General features: G+C 46.4%; 1 protein-coding gene and 1 pseudogene across 1 annotated transcript in view; both read right to left on the bottom strand.

Annotated features, from left to right (window-relative positions):
* Positions 1–18,593, bottom strand: part of Tdp1 (tyrosyl-DNA phosphodiesterase 1) — a 67,900-nt gene that overhangs the window by 31,919 nt on the left and 17,388 nt on the right. Inside the window, exons 6-13 of the mRNA XM_021178876.2 lie at positions 18,296–18,330; positions 12,875–12,967; positions 9,054–9,221; positions 8,542–8,620; positions 7,119–7,304; positions 6,545–6,593; positions 4,726–4,792; positions 3,284–3,391 (exon numbers count right to left, since the gene is read on the bottom strand). Of these exons, the coding sequence (XP_021034535.1) occupies positions 3,284–3,391; positions 4,726–4,792; positions 6,545–6,593; positions 7,119–7,304; positions 8,542–8,620; positions 9,054–9,221; positions 12,875–12,967; positions 18,296–18,330 (785 nt within the window). The remainder of the gene's footprint in view (positions 1–3,283; positions 3,392–4,725; positions 4,793–6,544; positions 6,594–7,118; positions 7,305–8,541; positions 8,621–9,053; positions 9,222–12,874; positions 12,968–18,295; positions 18,331–18,593) is intronic.
* LOC110307274 (large ribosomal subunit protein uL3 pseudogene) lies at positions 14,456–15,854 on the bottom strand (annotated as a pseudogene).

The raw sequence follows: 18,593 nt of genomic DNA, 5'->3' as shown, positions 1-18,593 counted from the left end.
GGCACGTTGAAGATGTAAAAGCCCAGTAGAATGAGGAAGCCATGTTGAAGTCAAGTGCTGGATGATTGCAAGTTCAGGGACGACATGGGGAGAAGAATCCACCTGTGCAGAAGTCAGAAAAGCACCATAGGATCAAATAATTCATGTGGTATGACCTGCTTAGTCTCTTTAACTGTCAATTCCACAAGAGCAAGAAGCTCAACTTAGCTTCCTTCCCTCTATTCTCATAGCATCATCCGGCTACATGTATCTGCCGAGTGGATGGTACCCACAGCATCATCCGGCAACACCTATCTGCCAAGTGGCTGGTGGAGCTGCCTCCCTCCATGTACAGCTTTACTTCTCACGTAGGAGAGGTCTATGCTACCTCGGGACAGGTGAGGCCGATTAGTCAGGGTCAGTTCTCTCTCCTGCCCCTTTCTTCATATGCTTGCTGAGCAGAAACAACAGTTGTCTCTTCTGTGCTGGTTAGGACCTCCGTGCTGGCAGTGATCACCCCCGTGGATCGAGGGTCTGTGCTGGGTCTGTTGTGAGCACAGTTCTTGCCTTCGCTGAGTTTATAGACTACGGGGCTATCATAAAGGGTGATTACCAGTGTTACTAACAGCAGCTGCTGTTTCACATGCTTACAAGGAACAAGGACTGTTACTCATAGTTATGGCTGCTACTAAGACTCCAGCTTCCTTAAGGAAGTGTCACTTCTTGAGCTCTTGGCGGCAAGTGCTTGAATAACTCATCTCGCCACCAAACTGCCAGCATCCTTTTGTACCTTGCCTTTGTGTTTCAGGAAATGTGTTTGGGGCTCAGTGACTCATGAGTTCTAAGAGGCTGAGCTGCAGTCTAGTCTGGCTGTGCCGACTGGTGTGTATCTCATTACTTCAACTTGTTTCCTTGAAGGTGATTTGGAAGTATGCTGCACACAGCGTCTTCCCTGACCCCTGGTAGCTTGCCTTTACCGCTCTTCCCAATAAACAGCACAGGCTCTGCAGACTGCCCAACTCAGCTGCCCACATCCACTCTTCCCTACACACCCACTCTCCACTCAGCAGCCTGACCTAGCTTTCAAGGCACTCATTAGATGATGTCACCGCACTTCAGGGCCTCCTGTTAGCTGGCTCAGCTCTGCATATCAGCACAGGAACAGCTCAACCTTCCACACTGTCTCCAGCTTGAGAGCCTTTTCAAGTTGTTCCCTTTGACCAGTATGCTCTTCCCTTGTTGTGTGGTACGCTTTCCTCAGTCGGCCTCCTAAGGCCACTTTCTCCGACATGTTTCCTCAGACAAGCTCCAAATGCAGCTCCTCACCTGCTACAGGCCTGAGCTGACACCTCCCCTCCCCTCCCCTCCCCTCCCCTCCCCTCCCCTCCCCTCCCCTCCCCTTCTTTTGTACTTTGTTTCTTGCCTTCCATGAGCTACAGACAGGGCCTGAAATGGGGAGAATATTCAGTATCTGACGATTATAAGGGCTTGATGGACACTTCACCCTCTCAGCAAGCAGGTAGTGAAAACCCAGGAAGAACAATGCATGACTTAGTGCTCTTAGGAACAACATGGGCCGTTCCTATATAACTATGAATCACAGGACCTCACACGGATCCTGCCTATGCACAGGGCTGCGAGACTTCCTGAGTGAAGAAATGGTGCAGTCTGTGTCTTAACACCTCCTGGAAAACACGTTGAGCACATCGGCACCCACCTTCAATCCCAGCACTCAGGAGATGGAGGAAGGTGGGTCTCTGGGCATTTGAGGCCAACTGGTATTATAGCCAGTTCCAGGCCTGCCAGAGATACAGTGGGACCTTATTTAATATATATGTATGCACGACGCACACACACATGCACCAGTATGTGCAGTGAGACAGGTATGTGGCTCCTGCCTGTAATTCCAGCATTGGGGAAGATGAAACAGAGCAAGCTACCATGAGTTTAAGGCCAGCCTGAATTCTATCATGAGAACTTGTTTCAACAAAATGGATAACTACATAAAGGAAAAGAAAGACATGTTGAATAAGGTGGTGTTTTAAAGAGGATGACTTGGCCTCTGCACAAGCTTAGAGCTGGTTAGAGCTGGTTATTGAGGGTAGCTTAGTGATCAGCCATTCCTTAATAAAACAAATTACGTATTTGAGTATTTTGCCTGCACGTATGTCTGTTCACTGTGTACAGCCACTTCTATCATGTACCACCACCACCACATAGAGGACCCAGTTCCATTCCAGGTACCCAGCCTGTCACCTCATTTAACAATCACAGGAACCCCAAAAGTAGCCATTACCTCTTCCTTTTTATAACTAAGAAATAAACATAGATTAAATAAATTGCCCAAGTTTACATAGCTGCTAAATGACAGATATGCACCCTGAATGTTTATTTTGAGAACTCAAAAGTCTGCTTTTCTACTATGCTCTGTGGCTGCAAAAGTCTTCAGGATGCCCTCTGGCGCTGTGTTTATCAGCCATCTCTTTGGGTCAGTGTTTCTCACCTGAACCAGGCACAACTGTTAGCCACAAAACCAGACACGGTTCTTTTTATTCTTCCTTCATTCTGCAAGCACTAATTTTGCTCTGTGATAGTTTAGTTATCTGTGATTGACACCAATTAGGTTACTGAGTCACAGAGAGATGCCCAGTGGTTGGGCTCTGACTAGGAGTGAGGTACTAATGTTCCCAGCTCTACTTTCCAAAGGGCAAAGCAATTTATCTTAAAAAAAAATAGAGAGAGAGAGAGAAAAACAAAATGTCAGTGGGTAGGGAGTTCCTTTTAGGGGTGATTAAAATACTCTAAAATTAGATTGTGGTGATAGATGTACAATTCTGTGAACATGTTTAAACTGTTAAATTGTAGACTTTAAGGCACAGATTTTTTGATATGTGAATTATACCATAATAAAGATGGTTTTTAGGATGGCACATAAGAGATCTGATTGCTCAAGTCTTAATTATCTAAGAGAGAAACTAATAAAAGAAAAAAATATCATTTTTAGCATCCTGTTTCTTCTGTATTTACCCTAAATGTCAGTTAGCTTAATCACTGTTATAGCTATTATTACAGTATATAAAAAGATGCAAACACAGAGTTTATTCAAACCTTACAGATATCTAGAGACCAAACCACCAGGCAACCATCACACATTCCGGAGACATTAGTCACAGGCCTCCTTTCAGGCTCAGTGACAGAAGCAGGCTGAAAACTGAAGACACTTCACAGAACACTTTTTAAGACTCCACTCTATTTCAGAGCAGAAGTCACACGACCTCCCATGAAACATATAAAGCCCCTTTACCTTGTGACCAGGAACCAAGCCAGTTTACTGAAGTCTGGCGAGGGCCTCATGTACGTCTTAATATGTGGCATGGCGTTGCTTCGGCCGGATGTCTCTGCTGACCACTTGCTAATGACAGAAGAGACATAAAACACAAATGAGAAGATAACTCGAGACAGACAACATTGTTATCGAGGGAACTGCATGAAAGGCAGCAGCCAATCTAAAGCGACAGCAGGAGCAGTCTGTCACTGGAGGCTGATGGGACTCTGTTCAGACAACAGAAGAAGAACAACGCATCATCATTCTGAAAAGTGACGATGTCAAACAAGGAAACTTAGCAGTCGCCACACAAGCATCAAACCTGTGGACTTTTGTCCTTTCACATACAGCACACGCATGCATGCACATGCGCACTGCACTCATGTCCGTGTGCTTTCTGCATGTGTGTACACAGGTCTCTGGCTGGGCTGGGAGCTCTTGGAAGCAGGAAGCTAACATGCCCTAGAGCGCACACTACTGAGCAGAGTCTCCACAGCAGCTTCTCCAGTGAGACCAAGTGAGTGGAATGCAGCCTGTCCATCACAGGTGAGTCTAAAGAGGCAAGAGGATAACTCAGAAATGCTCTGGTTTTGGCTTTAAATATTAATTCTACATTTCTAACATTTTAGGACTAAGGTTCCAAGGCATAATGGCCTCTGTCGTGAGGCAGTGATTCTGGCTTAGAAGAGGATAATCCCTCAAGCTAACAGGCAGTTTGCCAGCACAGAATCAGGATTAACAGGGCCACCATTTTCTTCATCTGAGTGAATCTAGGAACCTGAACTGAAAGGAGCCGACATCAAAGTGTGCTGTTGGGAGACTATGACAGGAACGCACAGGCCAACAGGACTCTCAGCAGAAGGCTGCAGAAGCAGACTCCTACCCTCATTTCAGGCTGCTCAGCTGAAAAGCCTCTATGGAAGGAAGACTCTGGGGTTGGTCTAGAATGTTCATGATGAGCAAGTGCCACGGCTGGAAGATGGGAAGGACAAACCTTTCTTTCCCCGCCCACCTTCGCCTACCGAGCTCTGCTGGTATAACATGCACCATCTTCATCCTGGAGCAGAGGCCTGGGCTCTACCCTCAGCAAGTGCGGACCCCTACACACCATAGTCAGGATGGCTACACTTCATGCTTCGGCAAAATGAACTAAATGCTGCTTATGTAAACCATAAACCACCCAACATCATCTTTTATTTATTTATTTATTTATTTTTGCCTGCCAACAGAGATAAATTTTACTCTGGTAAAAAACCTATTCCAAAAATTTTCAAAACCTTGTTTTAAATTATTTCCATCCCTAACATATGCAGATGAAAGAATATAGCTGTATTATATAAAGCACATTTTTAAATGGGCAGATTGACACCACAGCCTTAGTCCCGGGGAGGCAGGAGCAGCGCTGAGAACCAGTTACTTACTGGAAGTAGGAGTGCAGCCACCTCTGCTTTTCAGCCGTCTTGATGCTATAGGGAAGAGAGCCCCCGGCTTTTAAAAGAGGAAAACAAACAAAAGGAATAAAAGATGATTTGAGGTGTCATCATTGAAAAGAGAATCCCTATTAATAATAAGAGATAAACGAAGAACAAGTGCTTCCGGTGCTTCATCTTAGGTAACAGCTCACTGAACAACCCACCTGTGCTCACATTAGGCACACGGCCTTCCCTCTGTGTCTGTGGTTCTGTCGTGGCCAAGCGGCTCACACAGGTGAGCGAGGACGCTACCACTGAGCTATACCCCAGCACTCTTCTTACTTTGTATGTTGTCCTCACAAACTTGTCCAAACCGGCCTGGATCTCACTCTGGAGGTCAGGGTGGCCTTGCATTTGTGATCCTCCTGTCTCAGCCTCCAGAGAAGCTGGTTTCAAGGGCCCTACACTACCAGAACTCAAATTTGGTATATTTTCTTCAAGAGCTTCTTTTCTCTGGACAGTTTACTACTGGAAAAGAAAAGGTCTCACTTAAGCACATAGGGAATGACAGCACCCGGGCCTGCTTTACCCCGGAGGCAGGTATGAAGACCATCACTAGGTTTCTGTCCCAGGCAGGACATCTGGGAGCGCAGTTAGTGACAAACTCTCTCCTGTCCAGTTGCCTTTACACTCTGCCATTTCCAGACAGGTGGCAGAGGAGGCTAAGAACTGGAAGATAAGAAAGCACTTCTGCCTTTTTTTTTTTTTAAAGTAAGAAAAATCCATTGTAGATTCATCAGTGACTTTCCAAACACACCTTGGACCTTCCCCACAGTAAACTATGTGCAGAGAGGGCTTTACACAACTCCAATGCCCAATAAAGTATGTCCTGTCTCCTACTGCAAACAGCTAAAAACATATTCTATTTTAGAACCACTTATAAAATTGCTGCATTGAGAATGCCACATTCTCTCTCATTAAAAGTGCACTTTGAAAAGCTCTAGCCTATTAGAAGTACAGGAAGAAAACACTACCTATGTCCCAGAGTCAAAGTGAAATAATTTTATTTTGCCATTAAAAAGCACTGAACAGCAAATATACTCTGAACTTCATTGAGATTATTTTGGCAAGGTCACATCTAATTTCATATGCAATAAATGGGAAAAATTAGTCATAATTCGGTGCATTCCACTGCCAGCCGACAATGAATGCCAATCAGACTTGGTTTCTTCCAGAGGCGTACCCTCTTGGGCTTTTGTTAATAACCTGACGGCATTATGGAGGGTGCCTCCGTTTAAAAGTTCAGTGCGCAGCAGTAGAAAAAGAGAAATGAAGAATAAGGTTGAGAGATTTTTAGAAAATAAGTCTGAAAACTGACATATCAACTGAGCTAGACAAAGGTCAGTGTAATCACCAACTCTAGGCCTTAAACGTGGCTGTGCCGGGAGGGGATTTGGAAGGACTAAGTAGAACCTCAGACATAGGCAGCGGATGCTATCCACGCTGACAAGGCAGCAGTGGGCGCCAGAGGAGCTCACGCTAGTTGGAGATCTTGTCTTGACACCCGACCTGCTAGATGCCTTAGTAGTAAAACTTAGGCAAACCACCGCACACGGTTGCTATGAGGGTGAAACTGGGTGTCCAGACTGCTCTTCTCAGGAACACTGCAGAGTTCTACAATCCTGGTTTCATTAGCTTCATCTGAATAATAGAAAACCATCCTACATTTCTAACCAATTCCAGTGAAAACAAAACAAAACAAAACAAAACATGCCCCAAGGCATTCTGGGACTACACAGAGAAACCGCCACCAAGTCCCCGCAGTTACCAGGGTATCCTTCTAAGCTGGTCCGCACGTTTTCCACAGAGGGATAGATCTAAAAATAAGCAAGACAAGACAAAAACAAGAAAACTTGGCATGAATCATGTTGAAAGAAAGGAATGTCGACTAGTTTTTAAGAAAATGGAAATTTTAACGAAAGATGTTAAACCAAAAAAACCTTAAGAAACCATATCTTAAAAGAAAATCCCCATCTTACTGAAAAAAATAACTAAACTGGCCACTAAGCTCCTGGAAAATATAAATAACTGATGCAGAATTACACTTTAATTTAAATGTTTTTCCCTTCTGACATGCCAAATTAATATCAAATTAAATGCAAAATCAATCATTAACTTATACGTCTCTAGATAACTAGCGGAGCTTAAAGTTCTGCTGAGTGGTGCACCTGGCATTTCTTCCCTTAGCTTGACAACTTGAAAGAACAGAAAAGCACACAAGTGAACCTCGAGGGGCTGCTCGAGGTTCCTGAACGACCCCACCCTCCCCCGCCCCTCCCCCCACCCCTCCCCCACTATGATCGATGACAAGGAAGGCTGTGTCTTAGAGCAAGAGGGCTCACCAGATGAAGAGGCACGGCACTCTTGCCCGGAGCTCGGCCTTCCTCTCTCAGGGCCAGCAAGCTGTCTTTAAACTCTGAGCACAGCCACTTGGACTCATCGGGCCCCAGGGAGCCGATGCTTGAGAACTGGCCCACGATGGGCCAGCACTCGCCCTTGGGTGCGGACGGGGCATGCGCTTGCAGAAGCTGCTCCAGGAGAAAAGCAAGCACAACAGTCACAGTGTTAACAATAATGCCTGAGATGCCCGAGTGCCCACAACATGGACAGTCCTTCAGGATGTCTAACCTACAAGGAAACTCTGAACGGACTAGCCATTCATGTCATGTCTGCAGAAACTATGTTTTCTTCTTTGAAGACTATTTTTTAAATACTAAAAGTATGTATTAGCCCACTATGTGGACAGGAAAAGTCTCTGTCCAAAAGTCTTTCATTTGCATTAAAAACAAAAGCAAAATAAATCGTTTTTAAAGACCTATCTTAGCAGAAATATCAAGATGAACCCACCCTAAAATCACAATCGTCTAATATATATCACATAAACCAACAGGACAAGACCACTGTGCGTTCTGGCTCACTCCTTCTGAGAAAAGCTTATGGCTCCCGGCTTGGCACTGCACTCCAGAGCTGGGGTGTAGCCTCACAGTGGGGATAGCTACACTGGCCTAACATGAGCAAGGGCCCAAGGAAGCAGGTGGGAACACAGCTGAAACCCTTGGCCTCCAGTGTGCCTGGCTAACATGGAAGGGATGGTTACAGACGGTCATGAGCCCCTATAGCACCGCAGAAGGTTGATCTGCAGTTCCTGCCTTGACACTTGGGCAAACTGAGGAATAAGAGAGCGAGTCCTTGGACATTTTTATTCACTTATGCACTACCCAGAGGCCGCAGACAGCGAGAGGACTGGGGACAGCTGCTGCCCCAGTGGGACTCAGAGTCAAACTGATGCTTCGTTTACTTTAGTATGCACTGCCTTCCTTCCTACAGCTTAGGCGTTCATATTTACACACGCACACACGCATGTACATGTGCACACATGCACATATTTCTCAGTTTCCCCAAGCTGTATCGTGCTGTAGGAAACAGAACTGAACTGGCCACTCTCAGACCCAGTCTACTGTGGGCTCAGCTCCTGAGAAACGCCGAGATCCGACAAAAGCCCCGTCATGTGCAGATGCTGCTGAACCTGCAGGACGGATGCTGGACACCCTTAGTCCCAAGTTCCCCTGCTTACAGAACACTCTAGTTTATATTCACTACTAGATAACATTTTGTCCATTTTACAGACGGCAAGAGGCAGGCTGAAGAACAAGTCAAGAACACAAGGCTTGTTTACGGCAAGTTGAGATTTGAATCTGGGGATGGGATCCATCATAAATTAAAAGGGAGAAAGAATAAACATTAAAAACTGCAAAATTGTATTACCTTTCTAAGCCTAAAATGTCCCCAGTTATCTCTGTGACTTCCTTGAAAGCGTCCAGGGGTTGAACCAATGAGGTAAACACTAAATAAAGTAAGACACAGTAAATGACATGCGAGTTGTGCTTTGACACCCCAAGCCTACAATACAGATAAAAACTAAGATAACAGGAGAGGTCAAGGAGCCAATCCACGTTAGGGCCAGGCCTCCTCCATAGTAACTGCTACTGTGAAGTTCACTTTTAGCTAAGCCAGTTAAAAGCAGGACACCTGCACTAAGGGTCCAGGCCAAGAACCCAGCAACTCCCCAGTCGCTCCAGTGGAGGCTTAAGGCCCACTACCCCTTGATGCCCATGAACCATGAGACACAGTGTGAACAGATCTACTCTCACCCCCTCATCCTCTCATGCAGCACAGCCGAATACCACCCCACCCCTTCCCAAGGCCTCTGCCTCCCAGGCTTGTGTGGCTTGAGTCAGGAGTCCCTTTTGGGCCCCATACTGGAAGGGGACACGCACTTGGTCTCAGAGAGGTCATGCTCTTGGATGATGTCTATCCACTCCTGCAGCGGGGGAGCGTTATACGCCTTCAGATAACTGGTGAGGTCAGCTTTGAAACGGGTGCTTGACTCTCCAGATGTGTGGCTTCCCTGGTCAATTCTCGGGTACAAAGGGCTCAACCATATTCTGGAATGGAAAAAAGGGTTAGCAGTCAGGGGCTTTCATTGCAACAATGCCTCTGTTCTGATTGGCTCAAAGCAAGAGGGAAATTCTTGCCACTCTCTTTAATTGGCGATGGAGTGATTGCTGGCAGGAGGAAACAGATCTGATCACCCTGATCCAACAACTCCCATCACAGAATTATTTCTGAATGCTATCTCTTTATGCAAAACCATGCCCTTATCAGTTGAGCTCTTTAGCAGAATTAAGACTCAAAAGCTATCTATACCATGAAAAATATATATGCAAGTTTATTTTAAGTAAGCAAACTCTTTTTTTATAGTGAACATTCTGTAGTGGTTTGAGATATTTTCATACCCTATACTTTCTGGTGCCTAGAATATGTAACACATTTAACATTAGCCTCAAAAGGCTAAGCCAAAACAGTGATAAAACATTACATCTTCCATCTCATCAATTCCTTTCCACTCACAAATGGGAAATAACCATATCTAAACCCAAAAGATACAATATAGTATGACACAGGTAGATTACAAAAACAACGTGACTTCAAGACTCTAGGACTAGAGGTTGTTCTAGGGCAAATCCAGATTAAGGGTTCAGCCTCAAAGGGCTGTTGCCAGGAGCTGTAAGAGGCAATGAATGGTTGAGTCTGACCCCACACTATATTTGCTGTCTCTGTCTTTCCCTAATTCCCCTGTAGTTCTTCCCACCAAAACCACACAGAAGTGGCCCAATACTTTCACACAGCTGCTCTCCAAGGGAGCTGATGGGCTACAGGTTGCTGGGATGCTAGGCAGGCTGAATGAGAACTCTTGGCTGTATGTCTGAAGTCTATGCCTTCCCAACAGAGTGACGCTGCACTCGCCCCTGCTTATCTCAGGGGGAACTTAGTATAGGAGGGACAGGTCTGCCTAAGGTGGGAGACCACACCTGGACCACATCTGCATCCAGCTGGATTTGCCACTGTAGTCAGACTTCTCTAGAACTTTCTTTGCCAGGAAAGTGACCAGCTAGGATGTGTGAGGAGGTATCCTCCCACCGATCCCTCAGAGCCAAAGAGCAGAAGGTTCACTGACAGGGCACGTTCTGGATGAGAACGTTCATGGCAGGAAATGGCTTCCTAAACTAGGATACTAAGGTAGGAGGCATTTTTTTTTATATATATACTTTGTGAAATGATTATGAGGACACTGTAGTGGGTTAAATAATTTGGAATGTACGTTTATTTCTTTTATGTGTACCTGAATATAGGTATGTGTACCACATGCATACAGGTGCCCACAGAGGCCAGAAGAGGACACGGGATCCTTTGGAACTGGAGTTACAGATAGTTGTGAACTGCCTGATTGGCTGCTAGGAATCGATCTGGATCTTCTGCAAGAGCAGCAAGTGCTCTCACCTGCTAATCCAACTCCCGAGCCCAGAGGATGATTTGAAACCCAGGGCCTCAGCAGGTGTTGAAGGCACAGCTGAGATGGAGCTAGAACATCTACACAGTAGGGGGCAAGCGCAGCTGAGGCTTCAACAAAGGAGGACTTGAGAGCATCTGTAAAGGGTTTTTAAAAAGATTTTCTTATTTTATGTGTCTGAGCATTTGCATGTGTGTATGTGCACCGTGCGCATGCATCTACCTACAAAGGTCAGGGAGGATGTTGGATCCCCTGGAACTGGACAGAGAATCCAGATGGTTGTGAGACGTCATGTGGGCGCTGGGAACCTGACCTAGGACTTCTGCATGAAGAGTGAGTAGCAGGTGCTCTGAGCTACTCAGCCGTCTCTCCAGCCCCCTTTTAGGGTCTCAGGGCTTTTATGTTGTTGTTTTAATCACAGTGTGAAACTGCAAAGTATCTGAGAAGAGCAGACAAAGCCAAGGGTAACGGGGCTTTGTATTAACAGGGCTTTGTACTAAGGTGGCTGGGAGAGGCGAGATGGAGGGAAATGGCATATTTACTCTGAGTTTGAACGATACAATCCAGGTAATATGCTTTTTTAGATTTCTCTTTAAAGAAATGAATAAAGTACCAGCCACACCCCTACTTTCTCTAGCCTTCCTCATGGCGATCACTTGAGAAGCCTCAGGAAGCAATGCTGCCCATAAGTTCAAGTTCACAACTCCAGAATGAGCTGGCAAGATTCTGAGAGCCACCTAAGAATGGTGTGTGTGTGTGTGTGACCTTTATAAATCTGTTTGGTTTCATAATCCCTTTTTCCCTATGAACACACTTATCTAAAGTCCATATCTTTTCCTAACAGGGCTGAGTAGGAGTCCCCAGGCCCAGGCAGCAGCTCAGAGAGGCTTGGCTTAAGATCTCCTTGGGCAGTGAGGCAGAATGGACAAAGGACTCAGCAGATCAACAAAGTCCTGGGAGCCAACACTTGGAAGGCAAAGCAAAAAGATCAAGAGTTCAAGACCAGCTAGGATTACATAGCCACATAGTGATTTCCCAGCCAGCACGAGTTACATAAAAGATTCTATCTAAAATTAAGAAAAAGAAGTGGGGGTGGGGGTGGCTAGTTGAAGGGATGAGATGGCAACCAAGAACAAGTCTTGTGGCCAAGGTTTTTTAGAGACAAAGCAGAGACCCCTTTGATCCTGCAGGAATCAGGCTAACATACCCTGAGAAGCATAGTTTAAGAGGACTAAGGGAAGCTGAGCCCCGCTGAGGTCAAAGCAGGTCCGGAGGGTGAGCTGGAAGGCCCCTTACTTCAGCTCAACCCATGGGGTTGCTGAGGATCAGGGGCCTGTCAGAGTGAGACTAGGTAGAGCAGCTCTGGCCCAGGCTAAGTAACCCTGGAGATGATAGCAGGGAGAGCAGCAGTGGAGCATGCTGGGAACCTGAAACAAGGTGATACAAATGCCTGCATGTTCCATGAGAGAGAAGGCCACTAGCCAGCGCTCTCCCAGGAAGGCAGGGATGTACAGAAATGGCTTCAATGAAAGAGAGAGAAGTAAAGCTATTAACCAAGGAGGAGAGAGGTAGCACCATTTGAGTTGGACACGTCCCTCAAAATATCCTCTTAAAAACAAGGCCTCTGGATGGTGAAATGGGGAGTGGGGCTGGGGAGATGACATAATGGTTAAAGAACTTGATCAAGTGTGAGGACCTCCCTCTGCATCCTCAGGCTCCGCATTAACACCAGGCGAGGTGACTCACACCTATGACCTCAGTGCTCCCATGGCAAGACGGGAGGTGGAAACAGGACAATCTCCAGACACGTGTGTGCCGGCTAGCCGGGTGTACATAGCAGCAATGTGATAAAAACAAACACACAAACCAACCCCAACATGAAAACATTATATGTATGTGTGAAATTCTCAAACAATAGAAGAGATGCCAAGTAAATTTTACAAAACATCTACACATAAGTATTCCTGTGTATCAGGGATGGTTACAGGTGATTCTGCACCAGGCTGATAACACTGGCTACTTCAGGAGAGTGGGATGGAGGCCGGGGAGTGGGAGAGGACTGTGGGGGTGGAGGTGTGGATCAGGTAGGGCAGTCACTGTGCACTGCTAAAGAACTATGACTCTTTCTGGTATGCCTCTTTTCTACACGTGTACAAGCAGAAAAACAAAGAGGAGGCATGTGAGTCACACTGGTCGTGGCCCCTTCCCAGCATAAGCGACAGCCATGCAGTGCACGGCCCTACGAACCCTTGGGTTTTCTGGTGCCAGTCTTCCCGGATGAGGTTGGAGGTGTGGATGACAACTCGGAGGCCTTCTTCATAGAGCAAGAGCATCATTTTCCTTCAAAGAGAGGGAGGTGAGAAAAAAATATCAGGAACAGAATTTTCCAAATAAGCAGATTATCTAGTGAGAATGCAGGGCAACAGCTGGAGGGATGCATGCTTAGCCTCTTGTATTACTCAAACTTTTAGTGATTATAAACTCCCCTTCTACACACTGCCTTCCAAAAATCCTAGGAGACACATAAAAAGCTATCTTTCGAAAAGGCTCCCAACACCTGGGGGCATGAGCTCACATCCCTTCACCGGTCCCATAGTATCCATGGCTATAATTTCGGTATGAAGAACCACATGGACATCTTTGCCCTGTGTTTTGCAAGCAAGGTAGGAGTAGAATCTTTTGCTGTGTAACAGGCTAGCACGTTTCAAACAATGGAAATATCTACAGCATATTTTGAAAGTATCAGTCCAGAAAGCCTTTGCTTCAGCCCGTGGCTGTGCAGTCACATTTGGAAGGTGTAAAATGTTATTTCTTATTGTCGGTTACAGTTTGAAGACTGGACGATGTCTGATGCCCTGTCCTGGTCGACATGTATTCCATGTGCCACCCTTGTCACAGCTCTGTATCTGGGCTTGAAGAAAGTCCTCTCAGTTGGAACTGGGCTGAGTCTTCTCTGCCCACCAGGGCTTTCTGAGTCCCTAAGCATAGCTACTAAGGGACTTTACGTCTTCTCTCCAGAACTGGAGTGTCGCTTCTCAAGTGTGTGACTCTTGTCTTCTGCTGCTTACTACTCATCTGTGTAACTCAGGTGACATGTGTGACAACAAGTGAGCCACACCATGAGATCAAGTGTGGCAGGAGGAGGTATACAACAGAGAAGGGGAAAAGTAAGCATGGTGGCTCATGCCTGTGATACCAGGGACTCGGGAGGGAGGCTGAGGCCAGGAATGGCAGTGCACGCCTGTGACACTAGCAACCTGGGAGGCTGAGGCAGGGTTATGCCTCTGAGTTCAGGGCTAGGATGCTAGGCGTCAGGCTTCAGGCTTCTAGTGACTATGGCCTGGTGTGGCTAAGGTCCTGCCTCTTAAGAGAAAAGAAAAAAGATAAGGAAAGGACAGGATCAGAAAAGGGAATGAGATATTTAGTTCTTGCCAAAAGGAGAAGGAAATTCAAGCTGGCAGACAATAAATTAATGCAAGGCTTGGGAAATGACAGCTGCTGAGCCCTCTTCTCTGTAGTTGTGAAACTATAGTGCCTGAAATCTGGGTAAATTGACACACACAGTCGCCACATTAGCAGCTGATTATAATTAAGGATAAGCCAGCTAGGGATTTATGATAAAAACTCTACAAATATTTCCATTAATCAAGGCATCAGTTACGAGGAAACCATGTATCACTGTCACTGAATCCTATCAAACAGAATTATGAATTGATTTAAGGAAAGACATAGTAATCTTTACAAAGACAGCACTATGATGTGTGCTACAAGGGCCCCAGTTAAAAATATAGGAAGACAAGGAATGGAGTCACTCCTCAAAGAGGCAGACTACAGCACGGTTCGTAAGTATAGGGGTGGCAATGGGCTCTGTTCCCAATGGGAAGGTGGGAAACGCACCTCAGGCACCTCCACGCCAGGCACGGTTTCTGGATCCTCTAACAGCACCAAGGCAATCCCATGAAGTGGTCTCACTTTTTTTTTTTTTAAAACTAGAAATATTTTATTGGTGAGACCCCACCAGCTACACAAAGTGATCCTGATGTCAATGCAATCTCTCTTGAGTGGTCCCATGAATGCTTTCTTCTCCTCCATGGTTTAGAAACGACCACGGCCAAACCTGGAGGTGGTGTCAATGAACTTCAGGTCAATCTTCTCCAGGGCCCGACGTTTGGTCTGGACCATCAAGGACTTGCAAAGAGTAAGCACTCGTTGGTCCCCACCACACGGCCTTTGAGCATGAGGAAGTCACTGGTCACCTCACCATAATGGACAAAGCCACCCAGTGGTCTATGCTCTTGTCAGACAGGTCATAGTCAGTAAATGCATTGTTCTTGATGAGTTGACCATCCTTGATGAGGTAGCCTTGACCAATCTTGTAAATCTTCTTGTTAATCTCTGTTCGGTGATGGTAGCCTTTCTGCCCAGCTCGAGCCACAGAGAAGGCTACGTGGGCAGGGTGCCAGGTCCCAACACAGGCAGACCTTGTGCAGACCTCGATAGGTCTTTTGGGACAGTTTCTTTGTATGCCAACGACTGGTCGCCCCTTTGTACCCTTTGCCTTTTGTCATGCCGATGACATCAATCATCCCACCCTGCCCCAACACCTGGCTCACAGGAACCTGCTGCTCCAGCCTCTCTCGGGCCCAGTTGAGCTTCTCAGCCACAGTGCCCCCATTCAGATCTCCATCAAGTCCGTCTTCTTCTGGTGCAGAGGAAGCAGACGCATCTGAGTGTGGGCAACGATGTGGATGACCTGGCAGTTCTTCTTCATGCTGCTGAAGTCCTTCTCCAGCTGCTTCTTGCCTGTGCCATCCTGCCATTTCTTGCAGTACTTGGTGAAAGCCTTCTTCTTAGATGTGTGCCAGTTCTTAGAGAACCGCCTTTTACACTCATCACTGATATGCTCAGCAAATACAGTCGTGAAGGTCTGGAGGCCTCGTGGGGTTTCAACATATCCCACCATGCCCACAACCACCATTGGTGGGGTTTCCACAATGGTCACAGTCTCCACACTTCTTTCTTGTTCATCTTAGAGCCTGACCTGTCAACTTCCCGGATGATGTGGGTCATGGCAGTCTTGTAGCCTAGAAAGGCTGTGAGGTGGACAGGCTTGGAAGCGCCATCCTTAGGGAAGGCTCTTCACTTTCCCACGATGCCGGCTGCTGTGCTTGTGAGGCAAGAAGCCTTAGGATCCATGCCTGGGAACTGAGAATTTCCTGTGAGACATCTCACCGCCACACGCTACTGACAGAGCGAAGCATTCTCACTTTACCCAAGTGCAGAGCCTGTGCTGGAGGAAAAGGACCATCTGAGTCACCATGAGCATGAACTCACACATGCCCACAAGCCAGGGCACCATGTGTACTGACATGGCTGGAGGTGGGATGGTCAACATTTTACAGTACTAGAAAGTGAGTGGGAGATGCGGCCTTGGTGAGACAGAGGAGCACTGCCCAACTCCGGGCCAAACCAAAGAACTTTCCCATTCCAAAGCATCATGTGACACATCGTGCCCGGAACGGCTGTGCACCCTGGAGATGCTGGACAGACCACATCTGTAGATGGAGTGAAATCCTGACTACTTCTATTGTGCCCTGTACATGGTACCCAGCCAATGCCTCATCAGTACATCGCTCAGGTGTGTGACATCCCAGAACCTGCCTCACAGTGACTGTTGTCCCTCCATGCTGGGAGGAGAGTTGTTATCACATCACTGTGAGCTGAGGCCTTCCCCTTCTCTGTCTCCCATGCTTCGTGCTCTCACTCAAAGGTGAAAAGCTACAGGGACAAGGATGACCGACTGGAGACTCAATGACATTACAGGGATTGCTTGGATAATTTTCGAAGAGGAAGGATCTCATGTAGACTGTCCTTGAACTCCTGCTTCTCCTAGCTCGGCCTCCTAATTTTTAAAATAATGAACAACTAAAATTTCCAGACATGATCTCAATACTTTACAAGATACTGACGTTCCAGCAAAATGTAAACCCTGGATACTCTCTGACTGGGGAGGGTTCCACTCCAGTGACGTCTCTGAATTGTGAGTTATTAGATTTAACCTACAAAATGTGCATGTGTGAGCTGCTCTAAGGAGCAAGGGTTGAATGGGGCGAAGGAAATAATGAATCAACTGTAGCACTGAGCAAACAAGAACAAATTAAAAACTAAGGTTAAAAATGATCTCTAGTCCTATGTTCATCCCCAAGGAACATAAACACATTTATTCTAGGTCTCTGCTTTCCGGTGTATGATATTAAAAGAACCAAATAATTTTGATATGATTAAACAAAGGGGAGCTTCCCCTTTGCTCCTTCCCTGCTGCATTCACAGGGAAGCATCACCAAGCCAGCGTCTGAGGCAGTCTTCTGACCCCGCAAGTCTCTCCCGGGGGTGACAGCACGACCGACAAGCTCTCCATTGCTTGCTAGCACAGAGGGACATCGGAACTTTTCCCCTGCCAAGCTCATTACACAGCACAGACCACGTGCTCAGCACAGGAATCGGGCACCAGTGGCCCAACAAATCATGCCGGGGCCCAAATGGTGACAGGGCTGGCAGAAGGCCTTCTAGAATCAAGACTGTATTTATCCTGGGGTCTCAGCTAAGGGCGGGAGAAAAGGGTTTCCTGTGTGGTGCTTTGCATTAGGGCTCAGCTGCCCCCACTGACAGCAATCTGTATTCTGAGCTGAAATTGGCATCTTGTGTGCTCAGAGCTAAAAAATGAGTATTTTATGCATGAGTCAGTACTTGAGTTCACTCTAAATTCTCTTTTGTCCCTTAGTGGACAAAAGCTACCAATTAGGGGTGGCCTGTAGATGTTACCCTATCCACCCAGGACAACTCAGAGAACGGAACTATCACTTCGTGCAGAGGCCTAACTGCTTCCAGTCTGGCTCCTTTTCACAACAGACTGGCAAAAATACTGCTGTATGCACACAGAGAGAAAGGCAGCCACAAGACTGTCACTGTCCATCTCGGCTTCAGCAGGAAGCAGCGTCAGGCCAGACCGAGGACCGCCACTCCCCCTAGCACACTGCTTCCTCTCTGGGGCAGCAAGGCCCACACTTCCACTCCTGGTTTAAAAAGAGAGAACAGGCATCTTCTGTCACAGTCTTTTGCCAAATCCCCTCAAGAGAAATGTGATTTGTAAGAATATTAAAGTAAAGACAACCACATTTTGTTGTTTTTATCCACTTGAAAAGCCGAATTACCCTAAAAGTACTTGGTGAGAGGCTACGAAACTAAGTTAAAAATAAATCGAGCTGTCACTGGCTCACATGAGAGGAAGGGGTGGGCCAATTTCTCCTGAGCCATCTCAGAGGAGCTCACTGGAGCCTTGCAGACTGGCAACTTTCCATAAAATCAGTTTTCCTTTATCAGGGTATGGGGCTGACTAATAATAGACTATTCAATGGAATTCATTCTTGCCAAATGACAGAACTTTTAAAAGCAGGTCCGTCAAAAGCGCTGACTTAGCACGCAGAGTTGTCTATGACCACAGGACCGCTCTTGAATTCTGTCTTCCAATGGCCACGGCAGATGTCCTGAGCAACAGGCAGAGGCCTCCGAGGCACGGATCTCACGCTTCCATGCTGACAGAGAGCTCCTTGATTATGTCCTTTGACCAATTAAAATCATACCTTCCCCCACTTCATAAAAGGTGCTTACGTGTGGTGTGTTCCAAATGCAATATCCAACTTTGCCTAGGATAGGAAAAAGTAATTTATTTTACAAAGTTGCACTTAAATGCTTAATATTACTATCTACTGAGAATTAAATGGGGAAGGGACCAAGGCAACTCTTTAAAAACAAAACAAAACAAAACTGTTTGACTGCCCTCTATTGGACAAACAGCACACAGCTTTTATTACAGTATACAGCAGACTCGTTTAAAATACTTTGGTTGGGGGCTGGGGGGACCTTACATAACATGATTTAATACATATTACATTTTTAATTACAGAAA

Source organism: Mus caroli, unplaced genomic scaffold (assembly GCF_978045245.1).
Source record: "Mus caroli unplaced genomic scaffold, Mus_caroli_1 scaffold_14, whole genome shotgun sequence".
Taxonomy (NCBI): domain Eukaryota; kingdom Metazoa; phylum Chordata; class Mammalia; order Rodentia; family Muridae; genus Mus; species Mus caroli.
This window is presented reverse-complemented; position numbering and strand designations above follow the sequence as displayed.